This window comes from Taudactylus pleione, unplaced genomic scaffold (assembly GCF_031769625.1).
Source record: "Taudactylus pleione unplaced genomic scaffold, aTauple2 ptg000711l, whole genome shotgun sequence".
Taxonomy (NCBI): domain Eukaryota; kingdom Metazoa; phylum Chordata; class Amphibia; order Anura; family Myobatrachidae; genus Taudactylus; species Taudactylus pleione.
In genome coordinates this window covers 389,623-401,328 of record NW_028285113.1, presented here as the reverse complement: position 1 = coordinate 401,328, position 11,706 = coordinate 389,623, and the positions used below count along the sequence as shown (strand labels likewise).

At 48.0% G+C, this 11,706-nt stretch overlaps 1 protein-coding gene across 2 annotated transcripts in view; it reads left to right on the top strand.

The window, feature by feature from the left end:
* Nucleotides 1–15: 15 nt before the first annotated feature.
* FAM76B (family with sequence similarity 76 member B) overlaps nt 16–11,706 on the top strand; it is a 29,586-nt gene continuing 17,895 nt past the window's right edge. The window contains exons 1-4 of one of the 2 annotated variants that reach the window (XM_088456751.1): nt 16–493; nt 2,471–2,535; nt 8,973–9,027; nt 10,449–10,604. In XM_088456751.1, coding sequence (XP_088312877.1) covers nt 410–493; nt 2,471–2,535; nt 8,973–9,027; nt 10,449–10,604 — 360 coding nt within the window. In that variant the 5' untranslated portion in view covers nt 16–409. The remainder of the gene's footprint in view (nt 494–2,470; nt 2,536–8,972; nt 9,028–10,448; nt 10,605–11,706) is intronic. The other variant, XM_088456752.1, reaches the window with a different exon arrangement.

The window sequence follows — 11,706 nt, the reverse complement described above, 5'->3', positions numbered from 1 at the left end:
GTCCTTTGTCATGACGCAGATTCGGCAGGATCCGGTTACAGCAGTTGTGTCGGGTTTTTTTTTCTTCCTCTCTTTTCTAATATTTGTTTTCTGTAGTGAAGCTGGGCGGGCGGGCAGCAGTGTGACGCCGCGGGATCCCGAGCCAGCAACGGGGGACAGGACTGCACTGAGGAGGAAAGCCACGGACAGGCCGGTGCCCCAAGCTCCAGTCTCCCCCTCTACCCGTGCTCCAGGGCACTTGCGGGGTCGTCTGTGTAACGTGCGGGAGATAATAAGGCTGCGGCCGGGCGCCGGACACTTGAGAGAGATCTGAGGCAGCGAGAAGCCCGCAGCGCGCCCTCGGTGACTGTGTGACCCGGATTCCCTGTCACCATCCCCGGCTCACTGACTGACTGACCGTCGGAGGAGGATGGCCTCGGCTCTGTACGCCTGCACCAAGTGTCACCAGCGGTACCCGTTCGAGGAGCTCTCCCAGGGCCAGCAGTTGTGCAAGGTCCGTGTGCCCGTGAGGCCTAGTGTCCCCGGCGGCCTAACCCCGTCCTTCTCCGCCTCGGGCCTCCCACCCCCCTGGAGGTCACAGGCGGCCCTGCATCCAAGGCTCCTACCTACAGCGCCGCAGGGACCGGGTGCTGGGGACCGTAGCTGGTGGTCATGGGCAGAATGTGACCCCGTTATATCCCCTGTGCCCCGTGCCCTAGTCACTATCACTGCAGTACAGCATATTATCCTGTATATTGTGCCCTGAGCCCCCATTATAGCCCCTGTGCCCAGTGTAGTCACTATCACTGCAGTACAGCATATTATCCTGTATATTGTGCCCTGAGCCCCCATTATATCCCCTGTGCTTAGTGCAGTAGTCACTAACACCATATAACCCTATATTACCTGGTATAATGTTCCCGGTGTAGTAGTCGCTATCATTGCAATACCATATATTACTAGGTATAAATGGCTCTGAGCCCCTATTGTATCCCCCTTTGTCTTTTGTAGTAGTCGTTATCACTGCAGTACATTATATTACCTAGTGCAGTGGCCCCTGAGCCCGATGCATTTGTCACTATTACAGCAGTACACCATGTAAAGCTGGCACTACCATCCAGATAACTGTATTTCCTAGTGCACTCATGTCTTCTATAAGTTACATGGAGTGAGGATGTTTAAGCAGTGGAACCAGTACCCCTACCCGCCCCCATATCTTCCACTGACCTTTGGCTGGGGCTGTAAGAACAGAGTAGCCTCCTGCTAAGGGAACGGGTGCACCTTGGTAACTTATTTTAAGGCCTCTTTAAGCTCCTAACCCCACAACAAGGGTCTTCCTTACCTATGATTGCATCTACACATCGGTTATAATCGTATATGCTCGCTGCACTGCTAGCTAGACCAAAATATAGTGCAAATAGTTTTTTTTATTTGCCGGTGGGGGTTCAATAAAAGCACACCCACATTTCCATTTATAGTCTGGCTAGACATCTTATTAAATAAAAGAAGTCAACACTCGTTTTCCCTTGTATATTTTTTGTTCGGGTACCAACTACGCTGTGCAGGTTAAGGATAAATCCAGAATTGAAATTGTCAGCGCGCAACAGTCACCCGTGTGGGTACACACTGACACGATATATTGGCCGATCAATTGATCGGCCAATATATCTGCTGTCCATTGGCCAGTGTGTACCCCCGATATGTCTGTGAACGTCGTTGTTCAGACACATCGCATAGGCTGTGCTGCCCAGCTGATGGACAGATATGTCTACAGATATCTGTCCATCGGCAAGTGTGTATGGGCAGTCTGCAGACCGCCCGTTCACACACAGGGGCAGCTGCAGAGAGGGGGGCGGGACACTCCACCGGAAACCACTGCCAGGCACAGATGATGGCCATTCAGTGTGCATGAACGACCATCATCTGCAGATATCTGTCCATCGGCAAGTGTGTATGGGCAGTCTGCAGACCGCCCGTTCACACACAGGGGCAGCCGCAGAGAGGGGGGCGGGACGCCACCGGAAACCGCGGCAAGGCACAGATGATGGCCATTCAGTGTGCATGAATGACCATCATCTGCAGATCACTCGATCTGCAGATATATTTGTATAGTGTGTACCCATCAATTAGCCGAGTGTTGGGTTTTCACAGTGATCGTTGCTCAGGTTTCTGTATTATAAATGACTAGTTTTGGCACAGAAACTTAGCGCATGAGCCTTTTAGCTAATTGAATTATTCCTTGTATTGCATTTATATAGCAGAACAGCTGGTACCTAGAAAAACACCAGTATACTATACACTTTAAAGACTTCACTATTTTGCTATTACATTTGTGCTGCCCAGCAATATTCTACATATTTCTTTCTAAGGCTGATCTGTGTTATGCCAATGACTAAAGATGAAAGGTCCTTAGGTTATAAATGTAATAGTGATGTAAAGAAGAAAAGTTTGGTGTGATGATGACCCCTTTTTTTTTTTTTTTCTTTTAAAGGAATGTCGAATTGCTCATCCTATTGTAAAGTGTACATATTGCAGATCAGAGTTTCAGCAAGAGAGGTAAGGCATTAAGGTGACATGCGTCAAGGTACCTTGATTATACACTCAGGTTTTAAAAGTAACTTTTGTGAATTTTTTTAAGGTAATTTCTACTTCAGGGTCCATAGGGGGTCCACAGGGTTGACCTTGGGGTATAGGTTGGGAACCAAATCCGGGCACCACGCAGTTAAAGCTTTTAGCTCCCAGGATGCACTTGGGTCCACTCTCCCTATAACCCCGCCCCCCAGCCAGAGGCACCTCAGTTTAAGTTGGTGCCCGGCCGGAGTCGGGTCACCGTTACTGCAGGGGGGCTGCTTAGCAGCCCCTAAGCTTAAAAGAGTTTTATTTTATTATTTTTTTACTACTCTTCAGAGCGGCAGCATCAGACTGTCCAATGGACGTCTGAGCTGCCGCTCCTACACCCCGCCGGCGCTGCGACGCCAGTACAGATCTGGGGATCGCAGCGGGACCCCAGAGTCTGTACTAGCCGGGCTCTGGAGGAATCCCTGGGCTGCTGCCGGATCGACGGGGACAGGTAAGTCGCGTGGTCACCGCTTGCGGTGACCCGCGTGTACATGCAGCCTTATGCCTCCGGTCTCTGGGGACAGACCGGAGGCGCTAGCGGTGGCGGCGGGCTCCCCCTCCATGGAGGCATACCCCGCGTGTCCACAGCCCACCAGGGATTATAGCGGCAGCGGGAGCTGGCATCCCGGGGGGTTAATTGCTAGCCAGGGGAGGAAGCCTTCCCTGTCTAGCGGCTCCTCCCCTCAGCTCAGCGCGCCTTTCAATAATACAGTCTGGCGTCGCTGAGCTGCTTCCTCCGCGGGCCACGCTTCTTCTGAGGTCTCCAGTGGCCATTTTCTCTCTGTGGTGCTGCAGAACTCTTAGGATGTCAGTGAGCCCAGTCCCCCTGCGTACCTGGCCATTTTGGGTGAGTGTACACAGCGCTATAGCCTTCCCAGACACTGAATCTGGGCAGTTGAATGTAGCGACATTGTGCAGTATATTATATGTCATGCTTATGTATGTATATATATTTTTCTGCATTGTATGTGACTTATGCTAGTGCTGACTGTCTGCTTTTTCTCTCACCTGTCAGTGTATATCTATCCCTTTTCTTTATCTGCCCTAATACAGGTGTACCTGGGGTGGTTCTGAGACCTCACATATATATATTTGTTAATATCTGTGAGGTTTGTCACATACTGTTGCGTGCTGCACGTTGCCATATTTTAGATGGAACTGTGAGTTGCGTACGCTGATAATGGGTTCCTGCAGCTAATCTTAGCGTCAGTCAGGACCGGTATGGCGCTGCTTAATATTTCCGTCAAGATAGTCAGATATATCTGACCAGGAGATTGCACACGATACTGCACCCATTATTGCTATCCTGCAAGTCATAGCCTGCAGGAATTAGTGCGGAGGATTTTAACTCAGAAAGGTTTACGTATGCGGCACCATCTGGTGCCGGGCCCCTTGCACGACCCCCTTAAAGGGCGTTGTTTCTCAGGATCCTCTCCTTTGAGGATCGCCGGGCGGGCCCCATTGTCGTCACTCGCTGGGAGTTACTTCACCATACTGCCCTTTTGAACTCGGGGTATCTCGCAATTTCTTGCAATTTACCCCTGTGTCACAGACTATCGCTCCCTGCCGGGGTTTTTCACAGTACATGAATTACCTCCGATACCACATCGGTCTGTCATTCCCCTTGCAGGGATTACCACAACGGCCACCCTGGTGGATGTCGTTTTATACGAAATACTAATTGGCGTGATATACGCCCTGTGGTTACTGACCAGTGGCTCTGCCGTGAACTGGATGGTATATTCGGCTCTTTCCCTCTCACATGGGGGGGAGCCGATCTCAAGTATTATTATCCCTGCTTTGGGGCTGGTAGCCAGGCTCATTCTGGATATAGAGAATGTCGATCCTGCACCAGTATCATACATCTCCCGTTTTCTGCCCAGCGGGTGGATCTCATAGCGGGAGTCTGGCTGTCCCCAGATACGAGGAGTCACAAAGGCCTCCTGTTTCCCATTCCCTGAGGGTCCTCACAAGTAATGGAAATCCCCTTCTGGGATGGATTTGTATGTTAATCATCGGGTTACAGGCATTAATACGCCTCCCATCCCGACCTGGACGAATTTTACGGATCCGTAGGTGGTAACTTTGCCTGAAATCAATGTACTCAAGTTTTCAGGGCCTGTTGCCCGTCCTACCATGGCCATCGCATGGTGATGCTTTTGTGACGTTTTTCCCCTCCAACACGTCTGAGGTTCAAATATCTTTTTGCCGCTCACAAAATATGCAGTGGTCATATGTGGGATTACCTCATGGGATGCCGGTCTTCTAACTTTCAGGGTTTCGGCGGCGTCTGTATCCGCCGCAGTACCCTATGGCTGCGTTATGGGAAAGCAGAGGTGCACACTCCTTCCAGGGGGAAGTTCTTGTTTGGTCCTGACCTTGACAAGATCGTTGCATCATTGGCAGTATCACTAATGGGGAGATACCGTCTTTAGCTACTCCCACTACATTCGGACTAACTCTGTTAAGTCTTTTTGTCCTCAGGGTCAGCCTAAAGGCCTGTTTTTTCCTAGGCTGTCGGCCTCCACGGGGGCCACCGTATCCAGTACCGAGCAGTCCTGGACTTCCGGACGACCCTGTTTCTACACCTGAGGATATACCCTCAGCCTGACGGGACAGGTCTACATCTGGGGAATTTCCAGAGTGAGGTACTGATTCTCAACGGCCTCTCATTGCTCATGCAGCCTCCTCACAGGCATTGTTACACGGGCCCTTCTTCAGAACTGATCAGGGCCTTACAATCCCAGAAAGCTATACAGTCTTTGTGGTAAGCAGAGCTATTTCGGCCAACCTCACTATCTCAGTGAGGGACTGGTTGTTCTACTTTCTTTTTGGGGCGGTGACCGACTGGTCCTCCTTTGCCTATACTCTGTCTCAAATCCCTGAATCAGATTCCAACGGTGCCTTGACTCAGGTGGAATCGTCCATGCTCCATCATCCGATGTTTGGAACCTGGGGATTTTATGGTATATCCGAGTATTCAGGATACGTACCTACGGGTACATACAGAGCCCTCTCATCAGCATGGGTTCAGGTTTGCTGTGCCACAGCAACACTTGTTAGTTTCGGGCTCTGCCTTTTGGGGCTGTCCTCAACTCCACCGGGGTTTACCAGCTTTATGGATTTTCTGACAGTTCACCTGTTCAGTGTATCCGAATGCTCCTTTCTCTGGACGGTCTCCTACTTTTAGCAGGATCACCAAGGTACTTTACCGCCAGGTCAGGATAACCGGGGCTTCTTCTCGTCACAGAAAAGTCCTCCCTGCATCCCTCACAGGGTTTTCTTCATCTGGGAGCACTGCTGGATTCTCAGAATCTGAGAATTTTTCTGGCGTAAGACAAGATCTCCACTCTTCAACTTCGAGTGTGCGGATATCTACGCAGTCGACATATGTCATTACTCTTTGTGATGCGCGGTCTACCAGAGTGTCTACCTTTTGGTAGGGTGGAATGTGCTCAGTTCCATTCCAGGCCTTGCCATAATTGACTCCCCTCCAGATGGATCGAGTTTTTTCCATCGGATCGCTGTTCGAACCATGATACTTCCTACGGAGGCGAGTTGGTCTCTGTCCGGGTGGCTATGGCCATCTCGTCCAGGGTGTTCTTTGCTAAAGACAGTGTCTGGTCCGCATTCATTTCGGGGCAGTTGGACGTCTGTCGCTTCTGCCCTGCCACTTAACTTGTTGATACTTTAAGCTGTCTTGGACTTTCACTCTGGCCTAACCCATTTGTCACGGTTAACCTGAATAGGTTCAGTCCGACAGTGTCACAACAGTGGCTTCCATCTAGGCAACACTGGTAGTTGGGTGGCAATGTTAGGAATGTCACCCATTCTGACATAGTCCAAGGGTCTTCTCCTGGCCAACTCTGCGGTGTTTATTCCCGGAGCTCTCCATTGGGAAGCGGGCTTCCTCAGCCGTCACGGCGTGCATCCCGGGGACTAGTCTCTTCTCCAAGAGAGGTTTCAACTCCTGGTGAGCAGAGGGGGCCTCCCTGAGGGGATTGATGGCCTTCTGACTCGATCACACATTACCGGTGTTACAGTCCAGCTCTAGGAGTACTGAAGCTACCTTCAGTGACTCTTTGTCAGTGAAGTGGTCCTTCCACTTTGTGTACCTGTGTCCTCCGGTCTCCCTTCTTCCTCGAGGTCTTCGGAAGTTTAATTCGAGACGGAGGGGCTTTCCTTCTGGGGGCTCCAGGTCGTCCCAGACATCACTGGTACTAAGATTTTCGGAGTCTCCTCCTCGATGCTCCGTTCCTACTGCTTCACTATCTGGACCTGTTGTCTCAGGGTCCTTGTTTTTCCCTGGATCTGGATCGCTTGTCTTTAACTGCGCCCCTACTGTGGTCCTCGGGCTTCCCTGGCTCTGTCTTCATTGAGATGTTTAGAGCAGATAGGCCAGACTTTGCTGGGATCTGCCACGGACTGTGGCATACATAATTCTTATGGTATCGTACCTGTCGATACGATCCTCCGGTGTCCAGGATTTCCAGATATTCTGGCATTCCTTCCAGCTGGCTTGGGTTTCACCCTTGGCCTGGCCTTCCTGACAGTGCGGATTTCTACACTGTCGGTATGGTTAAGATATGGAATTGCTCCGCTCTGATATCCAGTTCATCCTTTGGAGTGTTTTCTGGATTATGTCTCCACTTGTCCTCCCTAGGGACTCCTGGGGAGTTAGTAGTGGTTCTTTGTTCCCTCCGGGGACAGTCAATGGAACCGCTGGTTGTGATAGCCATTACATGGTCTATTGTTTAAGCTCTCTCTCTCTCTCTCTCTCAGGGTGTTTAAATCAACCAGGAGAGTGTCTGAATGGGGAGCGTTCTCATGTGGCTCCCTCTTCTGGAGGGCATCATGTCAGGGTGTGAGTTGCTCTCGCCCTGTGTTTCTTCTTAAAGTGGTTTTTAGGTTCCATATTATTCTGGAACTTATGGTATGGCCATTCAGTTCCCAGTCCTCTCGGCTGTTGTGGCCTCATGGACTGTGGTCCGGCCTCTTTGGCTTTATGTGATCCGTTCAAGTTCCTTATGGTAAGCGGACTCCTTATTGGTGGTCTGCGGTTTCTGGTTTTAACAGGAAACGATGGCCGGCCTATAATGAAATGTTGACTGGATGGCCTCGTATGTCTTCCTCAGGGGCCTACCCATGGGTGGGCATTTCTGTCGTTGAGGCTTGTTTTTTTCTCGGGCCGTGTAACCCTCGTGGGCGGCTCGTCGTGGCGCCTCGGCTGTTTTGCCTTACTAGGTGTCCACGTGGTCTTCTGTCCATACCTTTTTAAGGTTCTAGGCATTGGTTTCCTTTGCCTCTCAGGATGCTTCCTTTTTGGCGACGGATTCTCCTCTCAGCACAGGAGCGTCCCCACCCTTGGTTGAACTGCTTTGGGACATCCCCAAGGTCAACCCTGTGGACCCCCTATGGACCCTGAAGTAGAAAACAAGAGATATGGTAAGAACTTACCTTTGTTATCTCTGTTTCTACGAAGTCCATAGGGTCCACAGGGCGCCCGCCCTGACGCACCTGGCTTCATATGGGCTGTGTTACTGGTCACCGGCTTCCCGTCTCCTTTTCTGTGAGTATGGTTCTAGAGTGTTCCAGTTTTCTCTCTTTTTTTCTCTCCTCCTCCGGCCTTTGGCTACTTACAATCTGAGGTGCCTCTGGCTGGGGGCCGGGGTTATAGGGAGAGTGGACCCAAGTGCATCCTGGGAGCTAAAAGCTTTAACTGCGTGGTGCCCGGATTTGGTTCCCAACCTATACCCCAAGGTCAACCCTGTGGACCCTATGGACTTCGTAGAAACAGAGATAACAAAGGTAAGTTCTTACCATATCTCTTGTTTTTTGTGCAAACTAAGTTTTTAAAATCAATTTGTTACCAACACAATATCTATGTGTTGTCCAACATCACATATACAAAGTTTGGAGCTACTCTGTAAATACTATAAACATATGATATCCAACTACATGTATGAACTACAGAATTTCTCTAAACCTTTTGCATTGTCCACCACTTTCATAGTTCATTTATTCACATTTTATTAGAAGCCGGCCACACATGGAGTAGCCTTGCCACTTGTCCTTAGTAATGAGATCAGGATGATTGTTTTCGAGCCTTTCATTGACAGCATTCTGTTCTGTTTGATTAGCAAACCTAGCCACCTACCAAAGTTTAAGCACATTTTACAGCATATACGATATCTGCGTGCAGGAAAATCATTCGGCTACCGCAATGTGTTCATCTGCACATCACAACATAACATTGCTCAGAATTAGATCACCCCCTAAATTCTACCATGGCTTCAATGTACAGACCACAAGAAGTAGTTTATTCATCTTATACATGCTTACATTGATTTGTTCTTCATTTTTATTTTCTCTAGTAAAACGAACACAATATGCAAGAAATGTGCCCAAAATGTTAAGCAGTTTGGAACAGTAAGTAAACCTATCCTTTGTTACATGTAACCGTGGGCATGTGTAGCCTGCTTTGTCCAGAAGATTGTGTTCCCCATTTGAATGCTCGCTGTACTCAACATTGAATTATACAGCTTCATTAAATGAGCCACATCTTCTTCTACTATTAGTTTGCACCGTGATTACTGGCGTATAAACTGTTCATAACCCAGAACCCTGATTAATGCCAGTATGTAATGTTCATTCTAGGTCTGGCGTAGGGCAGGGCCCCGGACCATAGAAAGGATACTCGCACAAGGGGTGTGACCACAAGACAAGAGGGCGTCTTTAAGGCACTCCCCCTTTTCATCACTCTTGGGGGCGTGTCCAGCACTTACGGACAAGCTCTTACCTCACTCACGCTTGTTAACTTGTAGATTCCAGGATTCGTACCAGGAACTATGGGTTAATGCATTCGCAGTGGCTGCGATAAGGGCAGAAAGCCCAGTTAATGCAGATTTTTGTTCACCACCTCCTGAGGCATGAATCGCGTTAAGTACAGGCTGCCATTAAATAGCCCAGGGCACTGCTTGTGGCCTAATTCGTCCCTTAGGGGGTAGATTAATTAGTTTATCTAAAATGTATGTTCTACCAAGAGAGTTGTAAATATACTGATGGTCTTTATTGTTTAACTTATTATTTATACTTGCCAATAATCGGCATGTATAAAGCTATAACACCTGCCCAATTAAATGGTGGAAGTAGCATTACACCTGTGTCCTGGTCCTGGCACCAACATTGTCATGTCAGCATACTCGCTGTGGACATAGTGAGTGATGACCTCTTGACGGCATTCCTTTCCAGCCATTTCAAAGTATTGAAGCTTAGATAGTAGTGCAGCTATAATCTCAGATACAAGAGAGACCTGCAATCACTCCTCAAACTTTCCACCCACTTCCCTCTGATAGCACGCCCTAATTACCATGCCTAAACATTCCACACCTTGCTCTAATAAAGTAAGCAGGACTCATTCAGCTCTTTTCGATGGAGGGAGAGCATGTGATGCTGCCTGCACGTCCCTCCTACTCCGATGTTGGATTTGCTCCTGACGCTGCATTAGCTCCCTGTGTTTGGAGCACAGGTGGTGTGTGCAAGTCACCTACTCTAAACACCGAATTAGATCAAGTTAGGTCTTGCTGTCTGTTTCATAACCCACCAAGCTTCACCCGTGCTCCCACTTAAATAAGAGCTGTGAATGTGGGTGAAGTTGTGTGGGTCGTCAAGAAGAGAATAAGAGCTGGGACAACAAGGGCATACTGAAGGAAGCACTATAAGACACCCATTTCCCAATACTATAATATACTCTGCAGTCTGCCTGGGTTAGGGTTTTATTTCATCTACATTTATGATTAAATGTAGTTCTAACTCTAACTGTATTTTATTTCTTTACTGTTTCTTTACAGCCCAAGCCCTGTCAGTACTGTAACATCATAGCCGCGTTCATTGGCACAAAGTGCCAGCGTTGTACAAACTCGGAGAAAAAATATGGCCCTCCCCAAACCTGTGAGCAGTGCAAGCAGCAATGTGCTTTTGATCGGAAAGAGGAAGGAAGGCGAAAGGTATGATGATTGGCGAACCCACGTATTGTTATCTGCATATGGGCAACTCATATGTTTTCTGTATTTCATGCACTGATTGTTTTACTTTTTTTGTTTGTTTTTTCTAAATTGAGTTTATATATGAAAAAAAATAATTCCATAACAAAAAACCAATACAAGAAACAAAATCCCCCACCCCAATACACCTAAAAAAAAAAATAATAAAAAAATTGTAGTATACAGCCATTATCATATATACCCATAAAAATAGAATCATTTTAAAATATCTGCGCAATAATTCTCAACCATCAAATACAGCAGAAATATTACAAGTAAAGATTTAGAATACCAAAACATTATTGTGCCAACCCATCAACGTCTGAAATCCCACTCCCTCCAGCAACATAATGGGAAGAAGCAATCCATGGGCCCTAAATACGATCATATTTGCAAATACAATTTCGCTTAGTATATAAAAATCGTTCATACCCCACAACTTCATTCATCAGCCCACACCACTCAGCAAAGGTATGACCCCCCTAGATGCCAACCAAGTGACGCACTAATGATTTTACCTAAATTGTCACAAACTATTGGTGGTATATTTGCTAAAGTGCGTGTTTTCAGAAATGGAGATGTTACCCATAGCATCCAATCAGATTCTACTTAACATTTAACTAGCACCTTCTCGAATATAATAGCTAGAATCTGATTGGTTGCTATGGGCAACATCACTTTAAAAACTCACTTCTAAAAACTCTCACTTAAGTAAATTTACCCCCTAGAGTCTGGTTGCTATGGGCAACATCTCTACTTCTAAAGTCCTCACTTCAGTAAAACTACGCCTTGGTGTTTCCAGAACTTCTTTATACTTCAAGCTACAGATCTGATCTGATGCTTTGAAGGTCCCAATGAGCACAGTGGCCTCCATCATCTGTAAATGGAAGAAGTTCGGAACCACTAGGGCTCTTCCTAGATTGGCAGGTCGTCTAAACTGAGCGATTGGGGAAGAAGGGCCCTAGTCAGGGAGGTGACCAAGAACATGATGGTCACTCTGTCAGAGCTACAACATTTCTCTGTGGAGAGAGGAGAACCTTCCAGAAGGACAACCATCTCTGCAGCA